At 38.8% G+C, this 17,028-nt stretch overlaps 1 protein-coding gene across 7 annotated transcripts in view; it reads right to left on the reverse strand.

Moving 5' to 3' along the window:
• Nucleotides 1–11,435: 11,435 nt before the first annotated feature.
• Nucleotides 11,436–17,028, reverse strand: part of IQSEC1 (IQ motif and Sec7 domain ArfGEF 1) — a 303,399-nt gene continuing 297,806 nt past the window's right edge. For 6 of the 7 annotated variants that reach the window (XM_020981235.2, XM_078152246.1, XM_020981238.2 and 3 more), the window contains exon 14: nucleotides 11,436–16,294. In XM_020981235.2, coding sequence (XP_020836894.1) covers nucleotides 15,710–16,294 — 585 coding nt within the window. In that variant the 3' untranslated portion in view covers nucleotides 11,436–15,709. The remainder of the gene's footprint in view (nucleotides 16,295–17,028) is intronic. The other variant, XM_078152247.1, reaches the window with a different exon arrangement.

Consider the following 17,028-nt stretch of genomic DNA (forward strand, 5'->3'; position numbering starts at 1 on the left):
TATGTTTTTGCAAAGCAGATTAGACTCTCACCATACCGACAAAGGTTTTATTGATCTGGAAGAAGGTTAACTGGAAAATTCATGATGTATTTCCATTTTTGTTGTTATCAGTTTATCATGTCCAACTCTATGACCCCATTTGGAGTTTTCTTTAGAGGAGATACTGGAGTGGTTTGCCATTTCCTTCTCTGGCTTATTTTACAGATGAAGAAACTGAGGCAAACAGGGTGAAGTGATTTGCCTGGAGTCACACAGCTCGTAAGTGTCTGACGCCAGATGAGTCTTTCTACCTCCAAGCCCAGTGTTCTATCCACTGTGCCACCCATTTTACTATAATGCTAATGTAATTCTTGTCACCTGCACTTTGGTCCTATATACAGGTTTTTTTGCTAAAATGTGTAGGTCCAGAGGATTGCTTGTGAATTCTGCTGATGTATATTTTTTAAAGATACAAAATCTTTTGCTGTTGTTGTTTTTTAAGTCTACATGCACTTTTTGAGAATACGTATGAGCACAATTCACATTCTGGTCATGGGTTATATGTACCCTTCACAAAATGAGCAGTCAGGTATGTCAGACAGCCAGTGAATTCAGTCATGCTGCCTTGCAGAAAGTGACATCCTATTAAGCTGTAAAAATTGTGAGTTGCCAATGGTCAATGAATTAGCATTAGGTTGCTGCTTTCTGAAGGAGAACTAAAATGTCAGAAGTAATCTTTTGCAATATGGGGGTTAAAATGGTTTGTGTGCACATTGCACATAATAGTGAGTATATATACCATGTAGAATGTGTAATCTCTCCATCTCTTGTTTACTCTGCTAAGCCTATACCGTGAGGTCTCTGCTCATTCCCAAAGTACATTAGTTACTATGGAAACAGTATTGAAAGAGGTGGATCACAAGCTCCCAGAAAGCAACAAATGCAATGACTGATTATCATTCTCATCACGTTCTGGAATTTACACCACATTCTGAGGAATGAAAAAGGCCCTGTCGGATAGCTATCATGTCCTTTTATGTTATGTACAATAGCACCCACCTGTCTAGCATTTTCTGCAACGCTGACAGTCAGTAAATTTCCAGCATGTCTCCTGGGGGGATATTGCTGACACCCTTAAGAAACGTAGTGTTAGCCCCACCACTTCCATTACAAGTGATAATTGTACTCATAACTGGGGCAATAGGGGCATATAAATATATATATACACACATATAGATGTATATATTAATATAATAGATAATATGAGAGTAATACAATGTATAATGAATAGTATTGTAATGTATAATTCATTTAATATATTGGCATATATTTATATATATATAAATATATAAAATATTGGGGCAGGCCAGAACCATGACCACAATAGGCATTTGGGGGCCTTGCCACATACAGGGATGACTGTGCCCCAAGTGAATTTCCTCAATCTCATCTCACCATAGTAACTCAGGAGGTGACAAGGAGACATTAACCAAAGGTCTGAAGATTTGGAGGCCTTGGCAACTCTTGTTACCCCAGTATGTAGCAGATGCATTGCATTCACTAACTGCCGCTTAAGACCTTTCTTTTGTACTGAATTAGGGAAGGGGTAAAGAAGGAAAACCCACCTAGTCATCCTTGGGTCCGGCAAAAACATTTATTAAACACCTACTGTATGCCAGGCACTGTACTTAGTGCTGGGGATACAAAGAGAGACAAAAGACAGTCCTTTATGTCAAGAAGCCTGTAGTCTAATGGGGGAAGACAACAAATAAACTTATGTACAAACAAGCTATGTACAGAATAAATAGGGAAGAAGTAAGAGGGGGAAGGTAGAGTTGTCAATTAGCAATGGCAGCATTGATAGTAACATTGACAATCAGTGACATTAGTGGACAGGAGAGGGGGACGGTTATTTGTATTTATCCTGTTAACTTTCTGAGGCCTGGTTAGTGTGTGTGTGTATGTGTGTGTATACTATATACACATACATAAGTGTATATATGTATAGTATATATAGTGGTATGTATAGTATAGATATAGTACATATATATGTATAGTATATAAATAAATAGTACTATATGTATGTATTATACAGTAAACACAATGTGTGTATGTGTATATGGCATATGCTATATACATGTATATAGTGTATATAGTATATACTATATAGTGTACATATTAGTATATATAATGTCTATGTATGGCTAGTTTATATATATTAGTATATACAATGTCTATATATGGCTGTGTGTATGTATATGTATATACATACACATGTATATATATGTCTATATTATATGCTATATATGTATGTATAATGTTTATGTGTGGCTAGTTTATATATATATATATATATATTAGTATATACAATGTCTATATATGGCTAATGTTTGTGTGTATGTATGTGTATATATACACATATATTATATATACATATATATACACATACATGTGTATATGCCATATATGTATGTATAATGTTTATGTATGGCTAGTTTATATATATTAGTATATACGATGTCTATATATGGCTAGCGTTTGTATGTATATGTGTATATACACACATATTATTGTATACATATATACGTGTATATTATATGCTATATATGTGTGTATAATGTTTATGTATGGCTAGTTTATATATATATTAGTATATACAATGTCTATATATGGCTAGTATGTATATGTGTATATATACATGTGTCTATGTGTATATTATATGCTATATATGTATGTATAATATCTATGTGGCTAGTTTATATATATATATATGTATCTATAATGTCTCTATATGGCTAGTGTTCATATATGTGTATTTGTAGATATACATATATGTATTTTTAATATATATGTATGTACACAAACACATATATAATATTTATGTATGGCTCTGAGTGAGAACTAAAGGGATTTACAACGGTAGGACTATTCAGTTCATTTGCCTCTTTTAGAAATTAGTAGAATGTAAGCTCCTTGAGGGCAGGGACTATCTGTCTTATTTGTGCTTGTATTTGTGTTCCTAGCTCTTGGCATAGTGTCTGACACATAGTAAATGCTTATTAAATGCTTACGGACTTAGCTGGAAGATGGTGTTTGCAACTAGATCTGCCTTTCAAATTTCAACTTTGGTCATATGGCTTTAGAGCAGGAAGGAGTCTCAGAAGATAGAAATAGTCAGCTATTAATGACTATTCCTCAAAACAGGTTTATAAATTATGTCACTCCTTTGCTTAATTATTATAGGAATTGTAAATCAGCTTGCTCTCCCCCCAAACCAGCTTGAGCCCCCCTCACCTGAGAAAGGCCTAAAACTTGGATTGGCCAATCAGGAGAAAGACATTTTTTGCCCACTCTGAGCTTACCCTACCATAATGCTTTGCATGCTTTGGCACAACAGGCATGCTTTGCTTTGCTTTCTGAATGAACCCAAGTTCTCCTGCTGGATTTTGCTGATTGGGGACATTCTTCTGCCAAGGACCAGGTAACTCGAACCAGGCATTATCTTGAATAATGAGACTTTCCTTGTTTTGTTATTTTGTGGACACTGTTATGTTGTGTCCTGTTAGGACATCTATGTTTTATGAATCTATCCTATCAAAGAAATTACTTTCTCATATTATGGTTAACACATATGGACACTATAATTTTGGCTGACAGAGGCATCCTGAGCCAAGAAGAGAAGGAGAAAGAAACACTTCCTTGCTCTGAACATATAAAGTCTTCTTCAACTGTCCTTTCCTTGAGCTCATTCTTATGATTCCCGTGTATGGACGTGTATGCACATCTCCAGCTTTGAGAGAAACAAACATGTGCATGCAGCCTAATTTTGTTTGTCTTTCTTAGAATGAACTCTGTAAAGGTTAACAATTAACAGAACTCAAATGATTCCTATAATCTAAAATCTATATGGTTATCTCTTGCCCACAGGATAAAGGTTAAACACGTTAGCATGACATGTAAGGCACAGCCTGCCTCTTGGACCTCATTTCTCTTACAGGGAGCCTCCTCTCTGGTCAGGCCTACCATACTGTCCCCTTTACATACTGTTTTGTGCTGATTTCCTCTCAACTTAAGAGGCCCTTTGGGGTAGCTAAGTGGCACAGTGGATAGAGCACCAGGCTTGGAATCAGAATCATGGGTTCAACTCTGGCCTCAGACACTTATTAGCTGTGTGACCCTGGACAAATCACTTAACTCTGTTTGCCTCAGTTTCTCATCTGTAAAATAAGCTGGAGAAGGAAATGGCAAACCACTCCAGTATCTTTGCCAAGAAAATCCCAAATGGAGTCATGAAAATCAGGACAGGACTGAAATGACTCAACAGGAGCAAAGAGGCCCTTCCCCTCTTCTCTGCCTAAGGGCTGGCACATGATATAGAGATTAGGTTTGTTTTGTTTGAGGCCAGAAGGTTCTCAATGGCTGAAAGATTTCAGTCCCTGGCAAAGAAGAACTTCTTAACAATTAGAATTGCTCCGAAGTGGAATGAGTGGACCCAAGAAAACAAACATTAGAAAAGAATCTTTGATCTGGTCTCTAGTTTGTGAAGCAAAAGCTTATTTCAGACTGTGGATTGTTCACCTACAAGTTTGTTCTTACTAAAAGTTTATTGATGAAGCAAGCCCTATCTAAAAATCTCCAGATGTCCCAAAGCAGCTTCCTTAATATGGATTTCAGGTAATCGCACCAACTTAATGGCATTTCCATTTAGCAGCCTGCCTTAAAGTCGATAAAGACCAAGCCTTATTTTGTAGATTTCTGGCTATCAGAACTAGGGCTCCAAAACCTCACTCCCTAGGAAATAGCTCATAAAGATGCAAATATGCCAGTTTTTCTTAAGTAGATTTGGCATGGAATATTCTTCTATAAAATCCTTCAACAAATGACTGTCAGGACCAGGGTTTGGTGAAGTACAATTTATCATGCCCTTCCTCACAGCAGCGTAATTCTGACATCCAGTGAAATCAGGCCAAGTAATTGTCCAGAAGTGCAGAATTCAGATTCTTTGTGAGAAACACTTCAGGCTCTATCAGTGGTGCTCAGCAATTGGCATTAACATTTGTTGGAAAGTAATAACAACACTTTCTGTAATTCTCCAAGCCACTGACTATGGGACTGCAAACCAGATAATGAAGTGAGAAGCCGTAGAATTCATTTTAATGGTGTGCTTACTGAGCACTACCGAAGATAGAAAGCTGTTCATTCTTGAAAACCACTCTACATTTCAAATAGCTTAGTAATGCTCACTCAGCTTGAGCTGATAAAGAATAAAATTCACTCTACATCAAAAGTCTTTAATAAAAATATCTATCAGACTGCATCATAAATTTCTGGTACAGAGACTATGAATGTTACTAATCAAATATATTCACTAGGAATCAAAGGAATGAAACAGAGGACAAAAATTCCATCGCAGTTCTTCCTGGGCGCCTTCACACAGATTGTTCTTCACTGCCCGCACAAACTATAGAGATTTAGCATTAAACCAAACAATACTGATGATAACTGTGCCCATCTTTTAAAAAGGAAATTGCTCTTCTGAATGAAAACCTGACATTCACCAGGCTAGAATAATAAAATTTGGCATAAACTGGGAATTAATTAACATTTTCCCTCAACTGCTTCATAGAGAACATACAAGTGACCGTTTTATCCCAGGATGTTCATTTTAACCCTCTGTCCCCTTCCCTGCCCCGCACATCATGCATCATGTAGCATGCAGGTAAGTTATTCCTTAATTATATAATGTACATGTCTATTTCTTCAGGGCCAGGTTCTGGTCTTAGAATGTGGAAGTGTGTTTCAATCCTCCTGTATCTGGTAGTAAAGTGGGCATGGAGTCAGGAAAAACTGAATTCAAATCTGTGACCTTGGCATGTCACTTAACTTTGTTTGCCTCAGTTTAGTTACCTGTAAAATGGGGATAACAGCAGGCTAATAGTAGCTTTCTCCTAATGTTGTGAGGGTCAAACGAGATATTTGTGAAGCACTTAGCACATTGCCTGGCACGTAGTAGGCACTACATACATGCTAGCTATCATCATCATCATCATCATCATCATTAGCTTGCTGATCTATCTCATAGATGCAAAACAGATCAATAGATAAAATAGATAATATGTAGATAAATAGATAAAACTGATGATAGATAAAAATAGATAGAAATAAAGATAAAAAACAAAAGCCCTCAGTTAATCATACCTTGTTTACTGTACCTATATAGCATGCTTTAAGGCCTAGAGATTAACTCAGCAAAGTAAAGTCCTATTTTCAGGCTATGGATCAATTTAATAACACCTTTGTTTTTACATTTTGATAACGTTGTATATACTTCACCTGTGATGCCCCTTGCCTGACTGCCCAAGGAGCCATAGCTGTATAGATAATAACCATCTCTATATGGAAGGGTGGGTCCCTTTGTTCTGGTAATGTATAGATGAAAATGTTTCACAGATTTCAACTCAAAGCCATTAGATGAGACAGATTTCCCCCCCACCCTGCCCCTACATTTTTCCTTCTCTGCACATTTAATTCTAATGTTCAAAAAATCCCAAATGCTAGCCATGGAAATTGGAAGCAACACTTGGTCTTTCCAGTTAAAATGTGGGGAACCTGATTATCACCAACACACAAAGACAGTCCCCCTACCGGCCTCATGTAAATGGGGAAGGTCAGATGTCCCTTTGTGCTGCTGTCTTCTATGAACTTATCTGAGGACCTTGTGCTTGGCATTGAGACTTCATCTACAGGCCTTCATGAGGATGCATTCTTCCCTCTAGAAGTATCTGGGATAAAAAGACGCAACACCTGTGACCTTAGCTCTTGATTCTTCACTGGAGATCCATCTGGCTGGAATACCCACCAGAAAATCTTGCTAGTTTATATAAGTTTTGTTCATAGGTTATTTTCGGTCTTTTGGAGTGCTCCAACGCTCCGCCTTTTGGATAGTATTTGCAACTAAATGATCAAGAATGTATAGGAGAGACTGCTCACTCCAACAGTCCCCCAAAATAATCTTCTTAGACCCAGAACAATACACACTGCAAGTTATCTGATGCCATATAGTTTGAAAATCCCCATTTTCTCTCTTTGATAAAAGTTCAGTAGCTGTATCTGGAGGTGCACAATCAAGAATACCATGTATACTTTAGTTGTCCAAAGAAGTGCTGTGTACGAGTAGGAAATGCTATTTTCTCCTGAAAGGGGGTTTCCATATATACCTTAAGATATACTTTACTGGGGACAGTAGTTTGCCTTTCTTTCCAACTCCCATGCATTCGTGGCTAAATGCCTTCCTTATTCCAGTGCCTAACACAATTCCTTGCATAGAGCAGGGGCTTAATAAATATTTATTGAATTGAATTGAAACATGAAATTCAGTAACATTGACTTAAGCTTCTGACTATTGTTAATTCATCCATTAGTCGATGGCTTTTCCTTGTTTTTGAGTGGCACGGTTAAAAACATTCATTTGTCAGTTCAGACTTACGGTTGATGTTATGGTTCCCAAAACTCCTTTTATTGGCACAAAGACACTATCTTTCAAGGGCATAATATCTAATTTTTAAAATGAATGGTAGCTTGTAATAAAATCTTACCTCAGTGTGGGAAGTGAGAAGATGAGTTAGCCTTTCATTTCAAAAAAAGTAAAACGTTTTAAGCTGAGTAGTGAGGAGAGATTGGAGGCTTTGAGTTAATGTATGGTCCTCTTGTTTGGAATTTAAAGCTTGTTACAACCCAGCCCCTTCCTATCTTTCCATTCTTTTTACATTTTATGCATGTAGTTGGCAATCCTGCTACTCTGGTCTACCTGCTGTTTCTCCATGAGATGCTGTCTCCTGAGTCCATCCCTTTGCACTGGCTCTCCCTCACAGCTGGAACGATCTCCCTCCTCAGTCCTGCCCAAGGTCACACATAGTGGGCAGCCAGATGATGCAGTGGACATGAATGAACAGCCATGCCTAGTTTTTAACTCATTGCCTCCACTAGGATGTAAACTCCTCGAAGACAGGAACTGTTTTTGCTTTTCTCCCTATCCTTATGCCTGTCAAACAGTAAGTGCTTAATAAACGGCTTCTTGACATATGGTATTTCTTCCTTAGAAGAAATTTTCCTTTCCTAAGGACTGTGTATGGCTTTGAACCTGTGGAGGGGCCCTTGAACTTGTTTTCTTGAGTTGCCCTATTTTTGGTTAACAAATCCAATCAAGACTGAATGAATCAAGCACATCTTATGAACAAGACAATGAATGTCATTTATTACATTATAAATCTGAATAGCATATAACTAACATCTGCTTTCTCCACTTTTTACCACTCATGGCAACATTTGTAGCCCAAATTAAACTTCATTTTCCACCCTCCCTAGAGAGCAATTGGTCGTCTGAGATGTCCAAATAAAATCTGGAAAAGCACTGTGGATCCAGAGTCAGAATCCATGGATGTTTGTCCTGGTTTACCAGCTGTAGGACTTTTGCTAAGTCATTGAATTTCTCAGTTTTCTCATCTGTAAAATGTGTCTAGGAATATTTGGATTACCTCACTCACATAACTGTTCTGAGATTCAAATGAATTAACATGGAAAATGTTTTGTAGCCTTAAAGTACTATATACCTATTGTTTGTCGATATGACAAGTTTTTGTAGAAAACATATTCCAAAGACATCTCTTGGTAATCTTCTATGCCAGAGGTTCTTAACACAAGGGATCTGTGGATAGATTTCAGGAGGCCTGTGAAATACATCCCAATTTTTTAAAAAAATCGGTTAGTTGTACTTCAATCTTACTGGTTTCCTTGGTAATCCTATGCATTTAAAATGTTATTCTGTGGAGTCTATGGGCTTTACCAGACCTTCAAAGGAGTATACAGCACAAAAATGCTTAAGAAATTAACCAGAATTTAAAAAAGGGTAACAATTTGGATATCAATCCAGAATAGCACAATATCACGTGGCAAAATTTTTTTTCTACCAATGAAATGTTTACATCGGCCGGTAGAGATTACTGCATAGCTCTCTCACAAGGGATCCTAGGGGAAAGAATCAAAGCACATTAGATTGCTTTAGCTTTGTCCATATACTTAAGCTTAAATACATTAAATCTTTCTCCAAACTGGTTCACTATGATATCCTTCTGGGGAACAGGAGTGAGCACCTCTGAAATTATTGAACATTCACTAAATAGGGAGTGACAAGTACACAAGTATATCAGTCAGGAAGTAGGCCGAGATAACTCTGCCAAAGTCCAGCTCCTCCCATTCTATGTGCTTTTGTTGTTCAGTCATTTCAGTTGTGTCTGACTCTGTGGCCCCTTTTGAGGTTTTCTTGGCAAAGATACTAGAGTGGTTTGCCATTTCCTGCAGCAGCTCATTTTACAGTTGAGGAAACTGAGGCAAACAGGGTTAAGTGACTTGTCCAGGGTCACAGCTAGTAAGTGTCTAAGGCCAGATCTGAACCCAGGAAGAGGTGTCTTACTGCTTCCAAGCCCAGTGCTCTATCCACTGCACCACCTAGCTGCCTCTATGTGCTACCTAGATGCAAATTGTGAAAGTCCATTAATGTGATTTTGGAGATGAAGAATAACTTCAGATATAGAGTCATATTTGCCCAGACCTCTGAAGTATAATTTTCTTACAGTTTTTCCCTCTGCTAGGAAGCTGTGTGATACAAGGGAAGAAACCCAGGCTCTCGAATCGGAACTGGAGGACTTTGGTCCACATCTTGCCCGTGATGCTCGCTGCCTGTGTGACCTAGAGGAGGTCATTTGGCCCGCCTATGCCTCAGTTTCCTTGTCTAGGTTGCACTGGATGGTCTGTGCAGTGCCTTCCAGCTCTGGGTCCTTGATCCTATAATTTCATTGGTCCTTACTTCATAGCTGCAAGTTGCAACCCCTCCACATTTTGTGTGATTCTAATCCATTCATTCCTTTAAATCCTCCACAGAAGACCTATGTAATGTGTTTGAGAGCTGATAGCACTGAGGCTGTCATCTACCATTTTCGCCACACAGCCCCCATCTTCTTTTCCAGGAATAAATAGCTTTGATATATATACATATACACACACACACATATATAAATAAAATACTGCTTCTCTTGCACAAATTATCTCTGGTAATATGATGCAGTGAATCAACAAACAAGCATTTATTAAGCTCTTTGGAAAAATAAAAAATAGACCAAACACATTTTGGTAAAGGATAAACAGCTTCTATACCATAAAGGACCCTAAACAGATTAGGAAGAGGATGGCCAAGAGTATCTCATAACCATCTGGTAACAAAAACAGAAATAGTAGGCACTTGGGAGAAATATTGTTCAACTGCAATATCAGATGCTGTGAGTGTTTCATCATGGGATTTCTCCCATTTTCCTTATGCCTTTTTTTTTTTTAGCCCACACTTACAATATTTCCCCCATTCCTAACCAGCAAACCTTCACTTATCAAAAAGAAAAAGTTAAGCAAACCAACAAACTCAGCAACTGGACCTGACACATATACAACATTCCTCATCTATCAAGAAAGATGTATTTCCTCCTTTGTTCTCCAGAAACAAAATGGGAAGGATTTCAGCTGTCTTAGTGTTTTCTTTCCCATTACTGTATTCTTTGGGTATTTTATTTTCCTGGTTCTGCCTTCTTTGCAATACTCTGTAATACTTTATTCAAGCCTTCCCATATGAAAAGTGTTCTAGTTGAGTAAAAATAATTTGTCTGAACTACTGGTTTTTGCCTAACATAGGAACAGGAGATCAATGGGAAGACTTTTATAGATCAGAATTCATTGCTCTACAATAAGCATGCTTCATGTATGACTAACCATTATAATAATCTTAGTGCTCAAGGACACATATACCTTGTATCTTCTGTAACCATCATTATTTTTTTTTTTCAAAATGCGATATGGCCTAAGCCTTTAGGGAAATATTCAATAGGGCTAAATTTGGTCAGGAACTTTTATTTAAAAAGCAGTCAATTATATCTTCCTGCTAATCTTCATTTCATTTATAAAAAAAAAAACATCACATCCCCAAACCTTGTATATTCATAGACATTTCTCAGTTCAATTATATAAAATGACACAGTACTTATCAACTTGTGAAAACAGAGTCTTATCTGTGGATGACACACCCAATTCAATCTCTAATGGAAGACTGAGTTTTCTACCAGATATTTCCTTCTAAAGTTTCTCTGCAGGTTAACAAGATTGAAAGATATTTAAAATCAAGTATTAGCACATTTGCACTGTCCTATTGCCTGTCACACAGCCAATAGAATTGTCAGCCACGACTGACTCACAAATTCAATTTATCATGTATCTCAGCCACTTTTAGTAGCACCCCCAAAGCAACCAAAATCAATCCAATGTTTTCAATGAGTAGTCAGCTAAAGAGAATAGAGATATCTTTCCTTCCCTAGTTAATAACTAAATTCCTGGATATTTCAGAAAAATTAAGAAACAAAGAGTTTTAAATGATTTATTTGATTTCTTCACATGATCACAGTTATAGTTTTACACTGATAGGGTCTGTTACTACTTACAGACAGAATGCATATTAAAACGAAAGCACTCCTTTCCTCTCCAGAGTTACACAGTCAAGGAATGGGTACTGGGCCTCAATAGAGCAAAAGCTTCTTTTGAGCAGGGCGGGCTTGGAAGTCTTTAAACAGTCTGCATTCAAGATCTAGCTCGAACAATTTTTAATACAGTTCAAAGCTGAATTATGGTTCTTTAGAGGAGACAGATACTGTATACAACCTCCAAGGGAATGAATGCAGACTTAAGAGTAATACTAATTTACACACTATATACAAGTTGAGAGAATTATCTATTCCTCCTACTTGGTCCCATTTTCACCACCCTATTTCACTCAAGGTAATCTTACAATTGGTTCCTTTGTTATTGTTGTTAATATATATACAATTACTCATTTTTCAGGCAGGAAGGGCGATGGTATTTTACAACGAAAACAGCATGCTTAACTGTAGAAAACACAGCTTCATACGGAATGGCAAGTCAACATGTAGAGAGTCATTGTTTAAATATTTGCCAACTGTCTTTTAGCTTATTTTAATGAGAAACAAGAGGCTTCTGTTGCATGCAGCTGATGATGGAAAAAAAAACTCTACACTGGAAGTCTGATTACTTTTTAGCAAGACGTACGTTATATTAGGACGGACTTTATTTTTTACATTGATGTACATTTCATTCATAAACTTAAAAAAATACAAATACATTAGTTGATTGTTGTCCCAGAAAAGATTTTTTGTTGTTGTTGTTGTTACCAGCTGTTTTCCTAAGGGTCTTGCCATGATGTTATTGATTATATGATCGCACCAATTCATGGGATTTGAAAAATGTTACTAGTGTGTCCTGACTCAACTTCTTCAATAAGCTTAACTAGAACCATCCCAACAGCCACCCTGACCTCAAAGGGAGAACTTTTAATTCACTGATGAGCCCAACTCATCAATGTCCTTCTATCTTCCCATTCAAGGCAAAGACAGATGAGGTTTCCATACGGCTATTAATCTGTGATTTATTCTGACATGTTGGATTGCAACTTTATAAAAAGCAATGATGTCCCAAAGACCTCTATGTGACTTTTGGGAAACTAGTTTGTTGGTATTTATTACTTCCCAAAGTAAAAACAGGAGGCATAACTCTGATCTTTTCAGTCTACAATAATACCTATGAAAAAGTTTCTAGTCTTGAGCTTATAAAAACACAAATGGCACAAAGTTTGTCTACCTCGTTGACCCAAACCTCGGGTAAAATTGGAAACAGGAGGATAAAAAGTTCAGATGCTTCATTGTGAAAGCTTCAGGGGAAGGATAAGTGTTTAACCCCAGTTAGTTGTAATTCTTCTCTTACGCATTCAGCTGATCATCTCCTGGCCCAGGTACCTCCCTAGTACAAAGCCTAGACTCAATACCTTATACATAGAACTTCAGAACACACATGACAGTTTGGGGATACAAATGACCACAAAAACCTCAGCACAACAAAGACAGCCCCAGCACCATGATGCAGAAGTATCTTTTGGTTAAGGGGAGTGGATGGTGGTGGAGGATAGAACTTATTTTTGGTTTTGTTTGTTTGTTTTTTACTATTGCCACTTGAGAAAGAGCAATGTTGTACCCAAAGTTTCATATCTTTTCTGGAACAACCTGGAAATTACAATTAGATTCTACCATTGGTACAGTGGGATGAAGAAAAGCCTACATATTTTAATATGTTATCACTTTACTTCAACTAATTTTCAATAGTAAACACCAATATATTTTGCAAATATACAATATGTAGAGTGTAGCCTCACACCATTAACGTTAGATGACATGCAATACAGTTCTAATTTCCCTTATCATAACAACATCCTTTCACTTGCAAGAACAGAGAGCCTCAAGGGAATTTGGACAAGTTCAACTTTAAGGTAAATGGGACAATTTTGGAACAGTTAATGGCAACCGAATAGCCTCCCAACTCAGCCCAAACTAAATCTAAAGGACATGTGTACCACTCTTTCCACAAAAGAGCAGTTTGGAGAAGATATCAAAGAAAGAAGTATTACACACACAGAAAAACAAAAGTGGGCAGATTTAATTTTTTTTTTAAAGGCTAAGTTCTAGACTGTTAATCTTCCTAGAGGACAAATACAACAAAGTGCTCAGTTTGCAGTTTTGCTGATTTTGTGATAGCAATGGCATGACAAAAGGGGTAAGGAATCAACAAAAAATATGGGGAGTCAACAGATGCCCCCACACTGGAAGATGACCCAAGCAACAGGAACCAGGAACTTTTCAACCTAGAAGGTTTTGCTCTTCCTGTTGGCGTTGGTCACCTCAGCACCGGCCCCTGTCACCAGCTCTTTTGTGTTTTCCCCACATCTCAACAGAGGGACTTCTCATCCTCCCCCCCCTTTCCTTTTTTTTTTTAAAGGGGTCTTGCATTTTAGCTGGAGCAATGGGGGTAGATCTCTTGTTTCTACTGCTTAGGTGTAAAGAACTTGCAGCTGCAGAGGCTCAAAAGGCTGAAACTACAAAGTAGGTGCCATGTTTGACTCAGTATAGAATCTGGATGGGCAGCGTCTTGGACAGGTTAGCAGATGGCATCATCACAACACAGAAGCAACAACAGCACAGCTTGATTTCATGTGATGCTTTAACCAGACTATGAGAGAGAGGCAGGGGGGGACTCAGCCTGCTGAGTACTGGGTACTTGTCAGCTAAGAAGTCGGATGGTCACAGTGATGAAACGGGTGTTTTGCTAGCACATGGCTACATGGAATTACAATTATTATTATCATTTTTAAAAATAAAAACACCACCCTATAATGCTAAATCCTAAAATAAATGTCCTAGAGCAGTTCCTGCTGGAAATGCTCTAGGGGGACTTCCGCCCATTGCAATTGGGAACCAAATGAGTAAGTCATGGTGTTAAGGAAACAAGGATGAGTGTCTATCATTTTCATGTTGGAGATGAACATTTTTGCCATGTTTATGTGCACCTCTCATAAGATTCTGAATTTTGGGTCCAATAAATCAAATGCATACAAAAGAAATGTGGATCATGTAAATTCACAGTTATTACAGCCTTTAAAGTGTCTAAGAAGTTTTGTAACCAATATTCTAAGACAACCAATGCTTAGCTGGTCATCCCATGTTGCTATTGTAGAGTTTACTGCATCTTAACTAGTTTGCTTACCTGAAATACCAGAGCAGTTATAATACTGGTTACTTAGGATAGTATTGTTAATAAAATAAGGATTCATACAAAGCAATATTGGACTTAAACAGTTAGATGCTATGTTACTTGGCACATTCAGTAATGATTGCTTAGAGATCTTTGCAAGTCCTCAGGGGACTTCTCTCTCTCTCTCTCTCTCTCTCTCTCTCTCTCTCTCTCTCTCTCTCTCTCTCTCTTCCTCTCTCTTTCTCTCTTTTTATGAAAATACTGAAACATCTGAAATTTGTTTCTAGCAGTTAAGTTTTTGGCCTACTCTTTCACATACTACTCAGCTATGGTGCTGTCTATCAAGTAAGTGGAAATTCCTTGTAAAATCTATATTGCTAGTTTTGTGGACTGAAAAGTTTGCTTTCCACGCACAAACGTTACCTATACAGTGTGTATGTATGTGTGTATGTGTGTGTGTGTGTGTGTGTGTGTCTATATATATATATGTATATATATTTATATATATTTATATTATATAAAGTTTACTTACGTACTTTCATCAACCATATCAGGTCTACTTAATTTTTTGCCCATTGTCAATAAGAGCAAGGATGTGTGTGTGTGTGTGTGTGTGTGTGTGTGTGTGTGTGATGTTTCTTCTTTTCTAGGCTGGATTTTCATATGCCTGTAAAACCAACATGGGTAAGGGTGCTGGGGGCGGTTTAACATCTACTTGGCAGGTGGCGCCATTTCAAGGCCAATGACGGTAAAGACTGGCCCAGACGCAGGCCCTCCCAAAGGTGGAGGTGAATGAAGCCCAGGCCAACAAGGTTAAATTGAAAGGAATTTCATTTCCTAAAATGCAAGCCTTGTGAGCTTATGGGATTCAATCATATTGTCTGATTCCAGGGCCAAGGGAAAAAAAAAAAAGAAGACAAATCCACCCTGGGTTTTGATATGTTGCTGGCTGCCTAGTGGGTACGCCTCTGCGTCAGATATCTGGTGCTACAGTCGATGGGGGGGGGGTGTCCAAGACCCCCCTCCCCATCCCCCCCAGGTCTATCTAGACGATTGTGCTGATGCCACTGTGTTTGGGCTTCGTGCTGGTGGGAGGAGGAGGGGCAGACTGCTGTCCGTGGTGGTGCGCTGTGTGCCCAGAGTGGGTGGAGTGCCCCGCATGGGATGAGGGCAGTGGTGGGTGGGCATGCGGCGTGTGGGCATGTGCCACATAAGGTGGATGGGGGGGATGTCCCCCATGGGAGACATGGTGGTACTGGTGTGCGTGCTGGGTGTGCTGAGGTGGGTGGTAGTGGTGGTGGTGGTGGTAGGGGGGCGGATTCTGCTGCATGTGGCAGTACTGGGTATGGTGCGTGTGCACCTGGGCCTGTGTCTGTCCCTCGGAGGGGCCCTGGTGATGCCCGGTGGAAGAATGCTGAGCGTGTTGTTGATGGGAGATGACTGGTGGGTGAGAAGGGGGCTGTGAAGGGCCAGAGAGTGGGTGGGCCTGAGGAGGTGGCTTCCCTCTCTTACTACCAAATAGGGAGCCTAGGAGGGAAGAAGAGTTAGGCATAGTCTGGTGTGGGCGAGATGGACACTCTCGGGTTGATGTAGCTCTTCGGCGCATGTGAGGACTGCTAATGATGGACCCCTAAAAAGGAAATTCATAGAAATAAAAATTAAAAGATCTTAAAGTATTTATGTCAGAATGAAAAAAATTTTAAATTAACAAACTGATCATTAAGCCTCAGTTTAGCTGCCTGGCTATATATAGTAGGTAAGGTTTGGGTGAGACCAGGCTCCTGGCCTATGCCTCCTCTAATACAACTACGGGGGTGCCACTGGTAAGAAGGAGTGACCCTGCCAGATAGAACTGGTCTCTGGAGGAGTGTTTTCCGTAACTTTCCAATTAAAGAGCAGCGAAAATGCTGGCTTGGGAAATCCTTTCCTGACCGCTGGGTGGTAAGAAAAATATAAAGAGGGAAAAGTCCTATCTGCTTTGGGCTGACCATTATCAGGACTTTCTGGCTGCTGGCAGTTAGTGTGGTAAACAGACTGGTTGGGCTGCGCCAGCCTGGTCCCCTTCCCTTGCAAATCGCTTCATTTCACTCAGTCTTTTGCGCTCTCCTAACTGGTCCAGTAGCTCCAGTACAGCCTTCAGTGGTCTACCTCTTCTCAGGTTTTTAAAGGCTATAGTGGGTGGGAGACAGGACAAGCTATGCTTGGGGCAAGTTACCTAGGTTATAAACTTTATCCTACACCTAATGCAACCCAAAACAAAACAGAACAAAAAAAAAAGAGGTAAGAAAGGATCTGCAAGCTGAAGTTGACATGAACAGTAAATATAAATGATTTGAAGATGAATGAAATCTCATGAAATCCACA

Source organism: Phascolarctos cinereus, unplaced genomic scaffold, assembly GCF_003287225.1.
Source record: "Phascolarctos cinereus isolate Bilbo 61053 unplaced genomic scaffold, phaCin_HiC Scaffold_4;HRSCAF=312, whole genome shotgun sequence".
Taxonomy (NCBI): Eukaryota; Metazoa; Chordata; class Mammalia; order Diprotodontia; family Phascolarctidae; genus Phascolarctos; species Phascolarctos cinereus.